This window comes from Podarcis raffonei, chromosome 13 (genome assembly GCF_027172205.1).
Source record: "Podarcis raffonei isolate rPodRaf1 chromosome 13, rPodRaf1.pri, whole genome shotgun sequence".
In the NCBI taxonomy this organism is placed as follows: domain Eukaryota; kingdom Metazoa; phylum Chordata; class Lepidosauria; order Squamata; family Lacertidae; genus Podarcis; species Podarcis raffonei.
This window is the reverse complement of record NC_070614.1, coordinates 46,958,351-46,976,255: the sequence shown is the minus strand read 5'-3', so window position 1 is coordinate 46,976,255 and position 17,905 is coordinate 46,958,351. Positions and strand designations below refer to the sequence as shown.

Here is a 17,905-nt window from a genome sequence, read left to right as displayed (position 1 = left end):
GTTGTCTAGATAAGGATCTTTACACAATGTCAATAGTGTAACCTGGCACAGGAGTAAGTAATCAACTGGGAAACTATGATAATCCACACTGGTTTCCCCCAGGCTCTGAATTTGTGATTGGAGGACCTGATCCCCGCTTGGGGAATGAAGACACGTGGAGACAGTATATTAGGTTAATGGGCAAGAAAAGGCCACAACTTTATTGATTACAACATGTGAGAAGGTATTGGCTTAGGCATTGGACCACAGAAAATTTGACTCCACACACTCGGAGAGGGGTGAGTCTGATGAGGGGTTAACCACCAGTAGGGGGAGCCTGTTGATGTAAATACAACTATAAGCTGTCCCCTGATGTCACCGGAGTCGTGCCATGGCGCCCCGCCACACAGGGCATCGGACAGGATCCTTTAACGGAATACCCATAAGTGAAGGGGTAGGCGATGGCCACACCTTGCCCTTCCATACACCAACAACACATTCCAATGCCTAACCGCCAAATACCAAGAAAGTTGTGACGATTGCTATGAGGTAGGCAAAACAAACCAAGAGGCTGGTGCCAATTTGCCAATTGGAAAAAAAACTCCTACCAGGCCCCCTGGGCAACCAGGGTGACCAACCATGGGTCCATAGCAAGGCCAAGCGAGAAGCTATGCCCTATAGGGAGTGGTGGGTGGGTGACTCGTGGAAAAACAGGATCGAAATGGCGGGGAGAGCTGGTGCGACCGCATTTGAGCGGCTAAACCACGCCCCCGCAGTGTCACCCGATTGGGTGCCCAACCGGGAGGCGTGGCGCACCAGCAATGATGACAGGTCAGGGGGCAGATCGCCCCCTGCGTGACACGGGAATCGTCTCCCGCTCACAATCCCTCCCCTCCAGAAGGAGGAGAGGATTTTCAGAAAGAAAGAAAGAAAGAAAGAAAGAAAGAAAGAAAGAAAGAAAGAAAGAAAGAAAGAATATTATTAAGGAAACTATGCAGGTAATATTCTAAGTAATTTCTGTGAAATGAGCCAGCTTGGTTTTTCCTTCTTACCTATATCCTTAGATAATGAGTGAAGTTACAGCTACATGGTTTTTAGTTGAGGCTGGGAGATGGGAAATTATCTCACATATAGGACACAAGTTGCACTGGTTGCTGGTTCATGTTGTGCTGCAGCTGTAATTTTAAATATTGTTGCACAGTGCAGAGATGGTCTCTTGGAAAATGAGATATAACTTTATTAAATAAAGTTAATAAAATGAAATAAAAAATACAGATAAATAAATAAAGCGATCATTTTGCTTTCAGATTTTCTTAACGTTACACACCATTTCAGAATTTACCACTTATGTCCCTAGGCAAGAAGTTCCAATTTAGATGCATTTTCCAGATGGGATCTGCTCACTATGGGAACAGAGAAGATGTGAGGTCAAATCTCAAAAGAAGGGTCTTCATTTTTCCTAGCTGAAGTGTCTCAAAATGTATGAAGAAGTAATTATCTCCCCCTGCAATTATCTAAATCACACTAATTTGCTCACTTGACCAGATTTCTAAAGGCTTTCCGAAAGGCACTGGAAAACAATAAGGAAGCTTGGAAGTGGTCATAAATAACCTCCCGTGCCAGTGAGAGTTGGCAGTGTGGGGCACAGAGAGGCTGGCAGGGCTTTGTTAATATTACTTATCACAACTCTCTCTTTTCCTTGTATTAGCCAGGGTGATGCATTTCGATGTAAGAGGTGCATTGTTAGATTCAGGCAGCATTCAGTGCAGCCAAAGTCATGCAGTTGGTGAATGTGCACTTTCAGAGAGGCTTTGCTTCCAGGCTCCTAACACTGTTTCGGCTTCTTGCCATTGCGTGCAAAGCCTATAGTGTGAAGTGTCCTGCAGGTGACCCTATCCCTGTTCCTCATGAATGGTACCAGCCTGGTGATCTCCTCATTGGCGAGATTGCTTCTCAGATTATTTACTTTTTCCCTGAAGTTGATTTCAAGCAGCATAATTCTCAGGAGCTGTTTGCGATTCCACAGTAAGTTATTATAGATGTGTGTGTGTGTGTGTGTGTGTGTGTGTGTCTGTGTGTTTGTGTGTCTGTGTGTCTGTGTTTGAGTGAGATGATACATATATTATTTTACTTTCCCTCTCCACTTAATGTGGCAATACACTTTTTTTAAGTTCCACAACTATGCATTGAAAATACAAATAATGCCATTCATTCAAACAATTCCAATGCAGATGAAATAAAAAGCCCTGCTTTAATGGCTTATCTAACATTTAAGGGGAAGGCATTTTAAAGTGTAGTTGTCACCACACACTAAAGGATGCAGTCCCATATTGTATGTACAGATGAGCCTCTGGATGAGGTGATATCTGCACAAGTAACATTAAATGATTTTAAAGCCTGCTGCAAAACAGTATCCCACCATATAATGTTAGCAGATTGTTTTCCCTCTGCAAGGTTTATGCAGAACAGCAGCAGCAATCTCGCTGTTGAACTAGGCTTGGATCAGATTAAGATTTTCCCTGGCTTAGTTTACACCAGCTTGCTTTACACCAGTTTTTTGTGCTTGGGATTGCTCCCTCACACAATGATGCCCTATAGGGAGGGATATTCAGTTTCCCCAACCATCCGGCCCTGCTCCTGTCATTTATTAGACCTTGCGATAGACATATAGATGGTGAAGCTTAGCCTACCTATTACATCCATGCCAGAAAAAGCTCCCCTGGTATGTTATTGTTGCAGGCAGTTGTTAAAAGAGAAGTGCAATTTTAAAAAAATGCAAGTTCTCCAACAGCTCCTATAAGCAATCAGTTTCATGGAACAGGATGGTTGAGGTTAATTCAGGAAACTGATGTTGCTTTCTAGTATAGCACCTGCAGGAAACTTGGCTCACTATATTGGTGAAGATGTGTGTGACTTTAAAATGTGGAGCCAGAATTCTGATATATCAGAAATGATGATTAAAATGAAAGTGGTTATTACTTATGAACATCAGGAATAAATATAAGGATAGCCGTACAGAAATGAATGTGGATAACATAATAATGTGTTAGGCATCAACTTTCCTAAAATAATATGTCAACTCCATTGGTAGTGTAGTGACAAAGTTCCATCAGCATGTCTTGGCCTTGGTGTTTGCCATTGAAGAGATCAACAAGAACCTGAAGATCTTGCCAAATATCACCCTTGGTTTCCACATCTATGACAGTTACTATTCAGCGATGATGACCTACAGGACCACTCTGGACCTGCTCTTCAAATCACGTAGATTTCTCCCCAACTACAAATATGGCAACCAGAAGAACCTGATAGCTGCTATTGGAGGACTGACCTCTGACATCTCTTTTCACATAGCAGACATTTTGAATCTTTACAAGATACCACAGGTAGGATCTATGAACTGGGGAATGAAGGGGAATTGAAATTACACTTTTCTCTTTTCATTATCAGAGTAAATGCCTGGCTGGTAAGTAAAAGAATTGTTTGTAGAAACACAAAATCCTGTTAATTGTGTGATCTTATTTATTGGTGTGTGTGTTTTTCTTTTTGTAACTCTTCTCATCAGGGGTGTAGGAAGGGGTGCAGTGGGGCCGTCAGCCCCAGGTGTCATCCCATGGAGGGGGTGACAAAATCCCCCCCCGGTGGATCACTCCACCACATCGCGATTGGACCCCCACCAGGAGAATCGCCCCGCACCCTGGGTGCACATTATGCGTGCCACTCCGGGTACCCGAGCGGCTATCTCTGCCACTGCTTCTTGTAATAACAACATCTATTCTAACACCCTACCATGCAGGAATCTTTTGCCCAATGTGCCCAATGCTTTTTATAACAACAAATCTATTTCAATTCCCTAATTCACAATTTTTCATTTTATATACTGCATCACCAGCCTCCAACTATCTAAGATTCCTGATAATTTCACTGCTGCTTTTAACATAAGCATCAGCTTAGCAGCTACTGTTCGATACCATAAATACATTTTTCTCTTCACCCCATCCTTCTATTAATCTTCCATCTATTTCATTCATAATTGATAGAACGACATCCCAAATACTTTAAACCTGCCAGCACTTTCACCAAGGTGGTATAGAATCTATCTTCTTACCTCCAAAAAATCAACATCTCTTGTAATAACCATTTAATGGACATCTCCTCGATCCATTTTTCAAACTTTCTACTCTCAAATCATGTTTCCATTTCAACTTACACAGGAAATTTCTTATTTTTATGCACCAATAAAGGAGTGAATTTGTTCACATTTTTTTGGTTTTATTTGTTCACATTTACTTATACCCTTCAAGTCCTAACAATTTCCCATCCCATAAATCTTACAGATTCTAATATCCCCTAAATATGTATCAAAATTAAATCATTCATCTCCCAGTAAGGGGTAAGGGTGCTATACATGATGTACCATGCTAATAATTCATGCTAAGAATCTCCTGTGTTTAACCCATACCATAACCTTATGTTAATTATGTTACCTCTCCATTACAATTTTACCGTAACATGGTTAGCAATATATGTTTGCACTCCATTGGTATAACATACTGATTTTCTGCAATAACTTTATATTTTCCATTAGCTCACATATAGTTCATTTTCCTCAGAAGAAAACCAAGCAATGCAAGGCTTCTCGTTCTATCGCATGGTCCCAAATGAAGCTCATCAATATTTAGGGATTATCCGGCTACTTAAGTATTTCAGATGGATATGGGTTGGACTCTTTGTTGCCAATAATAAAACTGGAGAACATTTCTTGAAGATCCTGGAGCCATTGTTTTCAAAAAATGGAATCTGTTCATCCATCACTAAAAGAATCCCACGAAAAATTGGTATAGATAATCTAGTAGAAAGCCTCTATGACATTGTAGAAATTTATGTAACTCTCAGGGACAGCAAGGCCAATACATTTATCTGCTATGGAGAATCAGTGATGCTTTCCTGGCTAAGAAATGTAAATTTTATGCAACACCATGAATATAAAGAAGATATATTTATTGGAAAGGTGTGGATTATGACCACCCAGATAGATTTCACATCAACTGGCCTGCAGAAAAACTGGGATTTCCAGCTGTTTGAAGGTGCAATTTCATTCACAATTCATTCAGAAGAGCTTCTTGCCTTCGAAGAGTTTCTGAAGAACATAAAACCCCAGAGGAATGAAGCAGATGGTTTCCTCAAAGTTGTCTGGGAGCAAGCATTTGACTGCTTTTCTCCAGATTCAGAGTTCCCTGTGAATGTCAATGAAGCATGTTCTGGAGACGAAAAGTTGGAGAGTCTTACCTCAGGTCTTTTTGAAATGCGCATGACTGGTCAGAGCTACATTATCTACAATGCTGTTTATGCTTTGGCTTATGCATTACATGCCATGTACTCATCGAGAGCCAAAGAAAGAGCAAGTGTGAGGTGGTGGGGAGTTGATGAACTTCAGTCATTATACCCTTGGCAGGTAATGTCTCCCCATCAAAGTCTTCTTTTCATGTACAAATTAGTACAAGACAAGATCACACCCAGCTTTTTTGTGCATCAAAACCTGTTATTTAACCTAATACTACTACAGTTTTTTTAGGTTTGCATTTCATCCTGTAATTTCAGCATAAAATCTAGTTGAGTCTAAAACTTGAAGTATTTTAGCCCTCTGTTTCTCTTTAAACTAGATTGACAAATTCCTCCAAGCTGTTTCATTTAACAACTCAGCTGGAGAAATGATTTCCTTTAATGATGAAGGAGAATTCAGAGGTGGATTTGATATCATGAACCTGGTCACCTTCCCCAATAACTCTTTCCAGAGAGTAAAAGTTGGAAGAGTAGATGCAAATGAAGAAAAAGAATTCATCATCAATGAAGATATAATTGTGTGGCATAAAAGGTTTAATCAGGTAGGGATAGTGAGGTCTCCTGATGGACTCTCTCTTCCTGCTGTGGGTAATCTGGGTGCCAGGAAAAACATCCTATTTTGTCAAATGCAGCCCTGAAAGCCATCAAATAAATCCTGCTAATCTGAATAATATTTACTAGCCTTCTTGGTGCTGGAAGGAAGCCCGAGGAACTAAGACTGATGTTGGCGATAGAATGCCATGTTCTAGGCCTTACTGGATAAATAAGAAAGTTAGAAATCATCAGGTAGACATAGAATCCACTCGACAACTCTCAAAGGATTCAAATATGAATTATCTTCTAACAAAAAAATGTAATCATCCCTAAGGATTGAGAAAGGGCCAATGTAACACCAACTTTTTAAATGGAAGGCTGATCCTGGAAATTACAGGTCAGTTAGCTCAATGTTCAATGTAAAACTAGTGGAAAGTATTGTTAAAGATAAGCAACCAAGCAGATAGAAAAACAAGACTTCCTGAAGCAAAACCAGCATGACTTTTGCAAGGGCAGCTCCCATATCACTAAATTATTAGATATCTTTTATTGAGTAAACAAGCATATTGACAATGTAATGCACCCAAGACTCCTGAGTAAGCTTAGCAATCATGGTCCTTTTTCTCTGAATACTTTGCTTCAATATGGTATGTTTCCGGAGGTAAGCAACTTAAAAATCATTTCAAAATCTCACACCTAAAACTCTTATCATATTTGTGGCTAGGTGCTTCCACTTTCTGTGTGTAATGAATATTGCCACTCTGGTCATCAGAAAAAAAGGAAGGAAGGGGAAAAGTTTTGCTGCTATAATTGTGCCCCATGCCCAGAAGGGAAGATTTCAAACCAGACTGGTAGGTTTTGTCCTCATTATAAAATGATGTCATCATACATGCTTAATTCAATGTGGTTTTAAAGATGAATTGGGACTGAACTGCTGCTTCTTTATATTTTTCAGACATGGATGACTGTTTCAAATGCCCAGAAGATCAATATCCAAGCATAAACAGAGATGATTGTATCCCAAAACATATGAACTTTCTGTCATATGAAGAACCTTTGGGGATCACTTTAGCATCAGTTGCTGGGGGGTTTTCCCTCATCACAGTCTGGGTGTTAGGGATTTTTATTAAATACAAAGACACCCCCATTGCGAAGGCCAACAACCGAGCTCTCACCTACACTCTCCTAATCTCCCTCCTTCTCTGCTTCCTCTCTTCTTTCCTATTCCTTGGTAAACCTTGTGTAGTGACCTGCCTTCTCCAACAACCCACTTTTGGCATCATTTTCTCAGTGGCCGTTTCTTGTGTCTTAGCCAAAACCATCACTGTAGTTGTAGCTTTCATAGCCACCAAGCCAGGCTCCAGCATGAGGAAGTGGGTGGGCAGAAAACTGTCCACCTCCATTGTCCTTTTGTGCTCCCTCATTCAAGTAACCACCTGTGCTTTTTGGATAGCAATGTTTCCACCCTTCCCTGATTTAGATATGCACTCAGTAATGGGTGAAATTATTGTGGAATGTAATGAAGGTTCTGTTGCCATCTTTTACTCTGTTCTGGGCTACATTGGTCTTTTGGGCATCACCTGCTTCATTGTGGCCTTCCTAGCCCGCAAGTTACCCGACAGCTTTAATGAAGCAAAGTTCATTACCTTTAGCATGTTGGCATTTTCTAGTGTTTGGGTCTCTTTTGTTCCAACCTACCTGAGCACACGTGGCAAACACATGGTGGCTGTGGAGATCTTCTCCATGCTGTCCTCTAGTATTGGGTTGTTGGTTTGCATCTTTTCCCCTAAATGCTACATCATTGTTTTGAAACCTGAACTAAACAGCAGGGAGCATCTAATTAGGAGAAAACATTAAGCATTCTATCTTTCAGCCACTACATCACAACATCTAGTCATAGTCTTTCTCACACAGTGGCCAAACAGAAGACTATCAGAAGTCCAAGTATTTGTGGGGAGATACCTTCGCATAACATTAGGTATGATTAATTATACAGTGGTACCTTGGGTTATGAACTTAATTCGTTCTGGAGGTCCGTTCTTAACCTGAAACTGTTCTTAACCTGAGGTACCACTTTAGCTAATGGGGCCTCCCACCACCGCCACACAATTTCTGTTCTTATCCTGAAGCAAAGTTCTTAACCCGAGGTTCTATTTCTGGGTTAGCAGAGTATGTAACCTGAAGCGTCTGTAACCTGAGGTACCACTGTATAGAAATTATTTAGGAAGGGCAGGTAAGAATGTACTGAAGGAGAATGTCACTTTGTATGTTAAAATGGTCATTGAGTCCAGCAAGCTAGAAATCCAAAAGGGGGCAGACTCCCACCCGGAAGTCCATTCTGAGTGGTGATACAAAACCCCAAGAGTAATTTAGTACTTGGGGTGTACTCTTTCCCCCTAAAAACAATGCTTAGCGAGAACTTGAGATGCAGAAATAATAATAATAAAAATCATTCCAAACAGGAACTGTTGTAGTAATGGCTAACTTCAACCATCCTTACAGAGACTATACCCTAGAACAGTGGTCACAGAACGGATTAGACAGAAAATGACCTTGGACTTTATCTTAAGTGGCAATCAGAACTTGTTGAAAGATGTCATGTTGTTTAACCAGTTGGAAGCAGTGACCATAGTGCTACTGAAATAAATATAAATGGCCAATGGCCAAGAAAAGCCATTACCGTCAAATTCTACTTCCAAAATGAACCTTCCCTCCAAAAGAGGGGATTGGTTAAAAAAAAAAAAGAATTTGGGAAGCAATGTCAATGAAATTACTCCAAATGCTTGGGAGTTGTCAAAAAAACAGTATTGGAGAATCAGCTGGTTTATACAGTATACTGCCGATCTGTGGAGGTGTTATCAGGACCAAGGGGGTGCTGATGTGGTTACCAAGTATAGTTGGAAGATGTTAGAGACAATAAAACTTTCTTCATAAATCCATTTGTCTTCACAGAGGAAGATATTGGGCAGATGTCTGCACTTGAACTAAGAAACAAACAACAAATAAACCCCCTAAGATACAAAATAAAATCTGATGGCCATGTGCTTTGTACCTGAGGCTTGAGGGACCACTAATAGTGACTCCCTCAAAGACCTCAGAGGCATAAGAGAAGAGGCTTAAAGATATGGGATATCCTATTCATCATTGTGCTAAGTCCCAAACTGAATAGCAGGGAACTAATAAGGAGAACACATTAAGCATTTTATCTTTCAGCCACCATTGGCAAGGGGTATCCTGCATCCAAATTGTAAATTAATGAAAGAATATTGAACCTAGCCTAATAAAACATTAACAGCTAGTGCAAACTTTTTAGCATTGAACATATGTGTTGGTGATAGTCTTTCCCTCATCAACAGTCTAACCGCAGCTTTTGGCACATGTTGAAGCCTCCAGACAGGGTCCAAAGGTAGCCTCACATAGAGTGCATTGTGATAATTGAATCTTGGTATTACTCATGCATGGGTCACTGTGGCCAGACTATCACTGTGCAAGAACAGCTCTCATTGGTGTTCCAGCCATAGGTTGCAAAATGCATGTTGAGTTTATAGAAGAAAAATCCCTGTTTAAGCAGAGTCAGTGTTGATTGCAGTGCTTTTTTCCTTAAAAAAAGTACTCTCATTTTGACTTAAGAAAATCACCATTTTATAGTTCAAATCAGGAGGGGAAAATACAAATACAATGAAATTGACCAATCAGTTGCTAGATTCCAACTCCTACTTCACACATTAAATGCATTAAACGCTCACTTCTGTCTGAGATTCAGGAAACGCCATGATGGGAAATGAGGCCACCATCGGGGGTAGCAATGGAACTGATGATTCACTGTCCTAGAGAAGAAACTAAATTTTTAAACAAATTTAGTTTCTTCTCCCATTAGATACACTAAATGTTTAGGGGTACCCCTGCATCCCCCCAGAAAAAAGCATTGATTGATTGATTGACGGATTGCATTTAACCCCACCTTTTCTCCAAGGAATTCAAGGTAGCTTATGTATTCTCCTCTTCATTTTATCTTCCCAAACATCCATGGTTAGGCTAAAAGAGAATGACTGGCTCAAGGTCACCCAGTGAACTTCATGGATGAGTTTGGATTTGAACCCTTGAGCAAACAATCACTTTTAAGATAAGATGATGTGAGATAAACAGAAGCAGCCTAGCAGGGAAAATAAGAATTAGAAACTGGGGGGGGGGGGATAGGAAATCATGTCATAAGCAGCAACGGGGGGGGGGATGGTGTATTCAATTGTCCTTCCTACTTGCCTACAGAGAAGAACAAGGGAACTTTCCCAACATAACCCTTGTTTCGTTTCCCAGTTTCTTTCCCATTTGTTGTGCTTCTATCTTGCAACAGTATGTTGGGGCATCTCCAGCATTCACCAGAAGCTGTTCGGTGAAGATGCCAGGCATACTAGTGTGCAGAGGGAATGCCACAGTTCAAAATGCCACAAAGAATGCTCGTATGGCCTCACTGTCCTGTTGGAGACTGCTCCTCATGGAAATCTAGAACTAAGGTCCCATTTCCCATCTGTTCAGCAAGCAGAGAAGACTTCTGGTCACAAATGGAAGACAAGAAACAACATCATTTCCTACCAATAGGCTCACTCAGTATCAAAACACTGAAAAAGCAATTACTGTCCCCCTGCAATTATCCAAAGCATAATCATTTGCTCATGCGGTCAAAGCTTCAGAGACTTTCAAAAAGGCAGGAGGAAACAATCTGTAGGCAAGCCTCAAAGTGGTTATAAACGAACACCTGTGCCATGGGAAGCTGGGATTAAGTGCAAGAGGCAGGCAGGGCCATCTCTGACACTTTTCTCCCTTTGCCTTTTATAAGCTTGATATAAGGAAATAGGTGCAAGGCAGCTCATATTTAGAAGTCAGATTTGGGGAAAGCATGTTAGGAAAAGCATTGCTACTGCTTCTTCTGCCTTCCATTGTGTCCAAAGTAGGTCCCATGAAATGTCTCACAGGTGATCCCCTGCCTATACCACATGAATGGTACCAGCCAGGTAGTTTCCTCATCGGTGAGATTACTTCTCAGATCATTTACTTTTTCCATGAAGTTTTGTTCAAGGAAAATCCTACTCAGAACCTCTTCGACATTCCACAGTAAGGATCCTTTTCCCCCTGAATCTCAAATATTGCAGGAATTTTGTAAATATAAAATAAATATGGGATAGTATCCAATGCTCTAAGGATTTGTGCATGGGGAGTTATAAAACATTCATAGAAGTAATCTCTATGAGTATTTCTAGTGCATTGGAAAGAGAGATTAAATATATTGATATATTTTTATCAAGAGATCACAAAGTGGACTATGCATTACAGATGACAAATCAAATTGTTTTCTGTAACAAAGTATAAATAAAGGTTTGGCTGGCGAGAATGGTGATACTAAGCTGTAGGGAATCATAAACAAATGGAAAAGATATTAAATTGAAAAGAGTTTCAATTGCTCATATAGATTAGTGGGATTATAGAGTAACAGCTTCATGCATTGTAAATACATAATCAGAATTGGGGGGGGGGTGTCTATTCTCTGGGTGGTGACCAAGTTCTGGCAACATGTATTTATTTTGGCTTTTGCTGTAAGTGAACTCAACTCAGTTACGAACAGGAACTACGAGGGTTGTAGCATAAAGAATTCATGCATGATAGACTCATCTTCTGAATTAATGAAAGAAACACTATTGGCAGTGTCATTACCAAGTTTTACCAGCATGTTCTGGCCCTGGTGTTTGCCGTAAATCACATCAACAAGAATCTCGAGATGTTACCTAATATCACACTTGGTTTCCACATCTCTGACACCTATTACGATGCAAAGATGACCTATCGCACCACCCTGGAGCTGATATTCAAATCACATACATTTCTCCCCAACTACAAGTGTGGAACACAGAAAAACCTCCTAGCCGTCATTGGAGGACTGGGCTCTGACACTTCTTTCCATGTGATGAACATCTTAGGTCTGCACAAGATACCACAGGTAGGATATGTGCATGGGTGCTGATGGTAATATTATATTTTTCTGTTATCTTTCAGAAGAAAAAACTAGTGACTTAGAATTTGGCTGTATTTGCAAATAAGATAAGATCTCAATAACTTAAGAAAATTCAGTCAGAAAAAGACCCTATCTCTGACCGACTTCAAAAATTCTTTTGGAGAATATATGTTGTCATGCCGAAGTTCCTAATAACAGCCGCCTGAAAAAGTAAACTACTCCCAACCTATCTCTGCAGTATCTGTATGTTTTCTTACAGCTTACATATGGCTCATTTGCCATAGATGAGACCAAAACAATGGAAGTTCCTCCCTTTTACCGTATGGTCCCAAACGAAAACCTTCAGTATATGGGGATTATATGGTTACTTCAGCATTTTAGGTGGACATGGGTGGGGCTTGTTGTTGTGGATGATAACAGTGGAGAGCAATTCCTAAGAATACTGGAGCCATTGTTTTCTAAACATGGGATATGTTCAGCGTTCACAAAAAGAATCCCACAAGAAGTTCGTATGGAGGAATTCATAAATCATTTTTCCAGGTCAAGTCCAATTGATTTATCTCGGGAAGATTATAGAGCCAGTACAATGATCATGTATGGAGAATCTTTAACAATCTTGCGGCTGAAAACTTTTATTCATTCACCAGAATCAGAAAATACAGAAAACCCATTATTTGGAAAGGTGTGGATTGTGACAACCCAGACAGATTTTATATTAACAGGTGCCGCAAGAGGATGGGATTTCCAGATGTTCCAGGGTGCCATTTTATTTGCTATTCACACAAAAGAGGTTCCAGGTTTCAGGGAATTCCTTCAGAATATAAACCCTACCAGGACTGAAAGAGATGGTTTTCTCAAAAATTTCTGGGAGCAAGCATTTGATTGTTTATTTCCAGATCCAGGTATGCCTGTGATGGACGATGACACATGTACTGGAGAAGAGAGGCCAGAAAGTCTCATTGCAGGTCTTTTTGAAATGCACATGACTGGACACAGCTACAGTATCTATAATGCTGTTCATGCTTTGGCTCATGCTTTGCATGCAATTGACCTCTCTAAATCCAAACGCAGATCAAATATAGTTGGTAGAAATATACAACTTCAATCTTTGCAGCCTTGGCAGGTAATTTCTTCTCAACAAACTCTGCTGATTTCAATCACCCAGATTGCTACAGAGTGAGAATACATTACTTTTTGTTCTCCTTGAATAAATAATGAAAACATTCAACACCGTTTTTCTTTTAAAACATGGGTTTACATTTCCTTTCTATTTTTGAAACTTGCAATGAATGGCATTCTGAAATCTTCAGCATGCTGTTATTTTTTGTTGATTTCTTTCCTTTTATATTTGAAATAGCTCCATCAGTTTCTTCAAGGCATCTCCTTTAACAACTCAGCTGGAGAAACTATGTCCTTTAATGATCAGTGGGAAATGAGTGGTGGATTTGACATCATGAACCTGGTCACCTTCCCCAACAATTCCTTTCAGAGAATAAAAATTGGAAGTGTTGTTCACTATGCTGCTGATAGGAGAATATTCACCATTAGTGAGGATAACATTGTGTGGCACAGATATTTTAATGAGGTATTGATTCTAGTTCTATCTTGGTAAAGCCATTGTGTTAAACTATGAACTAGGATTGTTTCCCCCCCAATATATTCTGATCTTGCAATGGCACATAAAGCTGTTGAATGATTTCAATTATTCCTTTCACATTCAGAAACAAGTACATGCATCCATATAATACTATTCCTGTTTTGAATATTATTTTACCTTTCCCATACATATTTAATGAACATTGAAATTTAATTAACTTTTTGCTCTAGGTAAAATAAGGTAAAGGATCCCTGGACAGTTAAGTCCAGTCAAAGAAACTATGGGATGCAGCGCTCATCTCGTTTCAAAACAGGTCCTCTGCAGAACTGCCCCCAAATTCATACCTTGTACCCACATGTGTTCTGTGTACATGCCCTGAGTGCCATGCCAGGATGGAATAAAATAGAATCAGAAATGATTGTGAGAGTGGTTTTGTGTGTGTGAAATAATTGCCTACTCAAGTCCTTTGTTTTTTTTTTTAAATAAATATTTATTAAAGTTTTACAAAACAAAAAATTCATCATTTCACATAGATCATTCCATTAATTAAAACCCACAGAAAAATCAGAAAACAAAAATATATAACAAAAAAAGAAAAATAGAAAAAAGAAAAATCCACTTTAAAAAGTTACAAAATTCCTTATCCCTCTGTCCTGACCTCCTCACATCTCCCTTTTTTGTGTTCCTCTTTATTCCAATCTGATTCAGCAAGTTCAACCCCTTCTTCAAACCATGCTTACAAATTATGTTTTTCTAATAATTATGTCCCAAGTTTTCGTTATCTTAGCCCATTCCTCATCTTATATACTAAGACATAATTTTATTCTGTTCATAACCCCCTTCTCCTTTTTGAAAATCTACTTTTCATTCACATTTAACCAAATCCCACATGCCCTGTTACCTTCACTTCCCACATCATGTTAACACTCAAACATTTTGCAATATTTTTGTAAATAGTCCTTAAACTTTTTCCAGTCCTGTTCCATCAATTCTTCTCCCTGGTCCCGGATTCTGCCAGTCATTTCAGCCATCTCCATGTAGTCGATCACTTGCATCTGCCATTCTTCCACGGTGGGTAGATCTTGTGTCTTCCAATACTTGGGTCCTTTGTATGCTCTGCAGTGATAGTTTGAATATCATTAAATAAATAAATAAAAACTACGCTGACAAAAACATCGTGCACCTATGTTTATTAAATGTGATAGATATCATTTGGTCTGAACATGCTGCAGGGCTGTCTCCGTCACTGTGATATGGGGTTTGGGGCTACATCAACAAGTAAGAAGTGTATTTTTTAAAATATCACTAATTGTAAAAACAATCAATATGTATATGGACAGGTGGTTCCCCTTTCTGTGTGCAATGAATATTGCCACCCGGGTCATCAGAAGAAAAGGAAGGAGGGTGAACAATTTTGCTGCTATGATTGTGCTCCATGTCCAGAGGGGAAGATTTCAAACCAAACGGGTAGGTCATGTCATTTTGCTCTAATACAGGCTGAAAAGAATTTGCTGTATTCAATGAATTGTCACTGAGTTCAAATTCCCCCAACCTAAATTTCAGATGTGGAAGACTGTTTCAAATGCCCAGAAGATCAGTATCCAAGCAACAATAAAAATCACTGCAACCCCAAAGTTGTACATTTTCTGTCTTATGAAGAACCTTTAGGCAAAGGCTTAGCTTCAACTGCAGCTTCTTTTTCTTTCATCACAACCTTGGTGTTTGCTTCTTTTGTTAAGCATAAAGATACCCCCATAGTCAAAGCCAACAACCGGGACCTCACCTACATTCTCCTCATCTCCCTCCTGCTCTGCTTTCTCACCTCTTTGCTATTCCTTGGCCAACCTGGGAAAGTGACCTGTCTTCTCCGACAACCAGCTTTCAGCATCATCTTCTCAGTGGCTGTTTCTTGTGTGTTGGCCAAAACCATCATTGTTTCTCTAGCATTCATGGCCACAAAACCAGGATCAAGTGTGAAGAAATGGATGGGGAAAAAAGTGTCCTATTCAATTGCTGTTTCTGGTTCACTCCTTCAAATGTGTTTTTGCACGGTTTGGCTCTCAACCTTCCCCCCATTCCCTGATTTAGACATGCATTCAGTGAATGAAGAAATCATTGTTCAGTGTAATGAAGGGTCTGTCACCATGTTCTATTGTGTCCTGGGCTACATGGGTCTCCTTGCCATCAGCAGCTTCATTGTGGCCTTCCTGGCCCGCAAGTTACCTGACAGTTTTAATGAAGCAAAATTCATTACATTCAGCATGTTGGCATTTTGCAGTGTTTGGCTGTCCTTTGTTCCAACTTACCTGAGCACCAGAGGGAAAGGCATGGTGGCTGTGGAGATCTTCTCCATCTTGGCCTCCAGTGCTGTGTTACTGGGATGCATCTTTTTCCCTAAGTGCTACATCATTGTGCTGAGGCCTGAACTGAACAGCAGGGAGCAGATAATGAGGAGAAAGAATTAAGTAAATTGTCCTCTTTTCTCCAATATACTGCTTTGGATGATGGGCAAGTATTTCGGGTACAGATCAGCTACAAGGACAGTGGTGTAAAATAATACATAAACTGTGAGCAGACTAACTGCGGGCAGACATATGAAGCTACGTATGTATAAATTGTCAGCAACTAAGAGTTTAAGAACCGCAAGGCTTTTCAAAATGCCAAGAAGGGTTCCTACTGCATTAGAGGAAGAATTTTGTGTAATACTAATGCTCTATTTATTCTTAATTTTAAGAACAGTTCCTTAAGGGAGCCAGAGCGGCCAAAAGGCAATCAGTTATGATGGGGGCTAGAGCTTAGCCAACTGATCAGAGGACAAAACTTCATCTGAACTCTTCCAGAATGGAAGTGTGATCTTGAAAATGTCACTGCATTTTGTTAAGAGATTCAACGGTTTCTGAAGGTGCATTGGACCTCCTTTTCACCCTTGATTAATTTAACCCCTTCTCTCTCTCTCTCTTTTTAGATATTGTTCCCTTTGATCTTAAATATGATGTGATCACGTAATTTGAATGGAAAATTATACTCTTTTATATGCTGAATTGGATAAGTGTATAACTATTTTATACAAGTGGTTCCACAGCACAAGTGCTTTTGTTTTTAGGAGGGGTGGAGGTGCCAGTAATCTCTATGAGGTTGTTGCTGTAAATCCTGCACTTTTAACATTTGGGGAGGAAAGAAGAAGCTGGTATTGAGTACCCCTGAGTACCCCCAAAACCCACTGCACAACTCACATAATTCCCAAACACTATTCATTATTAAATCAAGCACTACCCCTTCTCTTCTCACTTCAAAGTGTTGTGTTGTTGAGACCAGCAGTGTCCTCACCCCATTTATGACACATCTTTTTACATCTTATGGGGAAGTGGTGAATAGATATTGAGCCATGGCAATGGCTATTATTGATTTCTTTTCTTCATCTTAATGGTGCTCTGCATTAAAACACAATGAATGTCTTTGTGTCTATCTGTCTGTTGATTGATCATTTGATATGGACATGATCTTTATGTTTTAATTACACCAATGTCAGAGAAAGGGCTCCCCAGAAAGACGACGGGGATAGTGAAGGGGACAGAGAGCTAGAGAATGCCAGAGCCAGGGCTCCCCAGAGAGGGAGAGAGAGTTAGAAGAGGAGGAAGGAGCAATTCTCCTTCCTTCCCAGCCATTTGAAGACAGCTCCCCACAACCCCCCCTTCTCATCTGCTGGAGAAGAGGAGATAAATTCTCAGGGAAGTCAGAGAGGTCTGGAGAGCCTCCAAGACACTGACAAGTAGTCTCTAGCAACAACAGAAGGGGGGTGGTTTGTAAGAGGAAGGGGTAGGACGCCAACCAGAATCCCCCCGTGCTCGTAGGTTAACAAGGGTCAAGGAAATTCATCAATCAAAGAATCGAAAGGGGAGTTCCTCGAGGGTATCCTGTTGGTGGCCAAATTGGAGCCGAGATGTGTCAATGTCTTGAAAGGAGCCAGTAGCTGTGTGAATGGCTCTGAGTGTAATTACTGTATATAATAAAACTGCTTGAAAGTTGATGGAGTCTGCTTGCTGCCTAATTAAGCTGAGGACTAGATGGTGACAACCAGCTAGCAATTAGAGTGGAAAGTGACACAATAACTGCACAAATCTAAACTTATCAATACTATCCAAAGTTTCTATAACCCGCCCAAACTCTGCGTTAATCTGCAGTACTTACTCACACAAGCAAAGAAAGGAAGGATGGCTGGCACCACCCAATAGCCAATCATTGGCCTTTTCAAAGCCATATTCCTTTACCCCTATGGTTTGCTAGTAAGACATGCTAGCAAAATAGCCTGATGGCAAATGATTGGCAGGTGTGTAAGATGAAACTCTAAGTCTAAGACACAGACACTTTCATTCCAGGACTATCACTGCTTGGGTTATTCAGTCTAGTTAATGGATTTCCCAGAGAGTGTCATTTTTCCTATTTTATTTGTC

General features: G+C 40.2%; 1 protein-coding gene across 1 annotated transcript; it reads left to right on the top strand.

Moving 5' to 3' along the window:
* The first annotated feature begins 11,623 nt into the window (after positions 1 to 11,623).
* On the top strand, positions 11,624 to 15,919 carry LOC128399135 (vomeronasal type-2 receptor 26-like). Its single transcript, XM_053360393.1, has 5 exons — positions 11,624 to 11,842; positions 12,117 to 12,980; positions 13,215 to 13,442; positions 14,795 to 14,921; positions 15,018 to 15,919. The coding sequence occupies exons 1-5, from the start codon at positions 11,624 to 11,626 to the stop codon at positions 15,917 to 15,919; spliced, it is 2,340 nt and encodes a 779-aa protein (XP_053216368.1).
* The last annotated feature ends 1,986 nt before the right edge of the window (positions 15,920 to 17,905 follow it).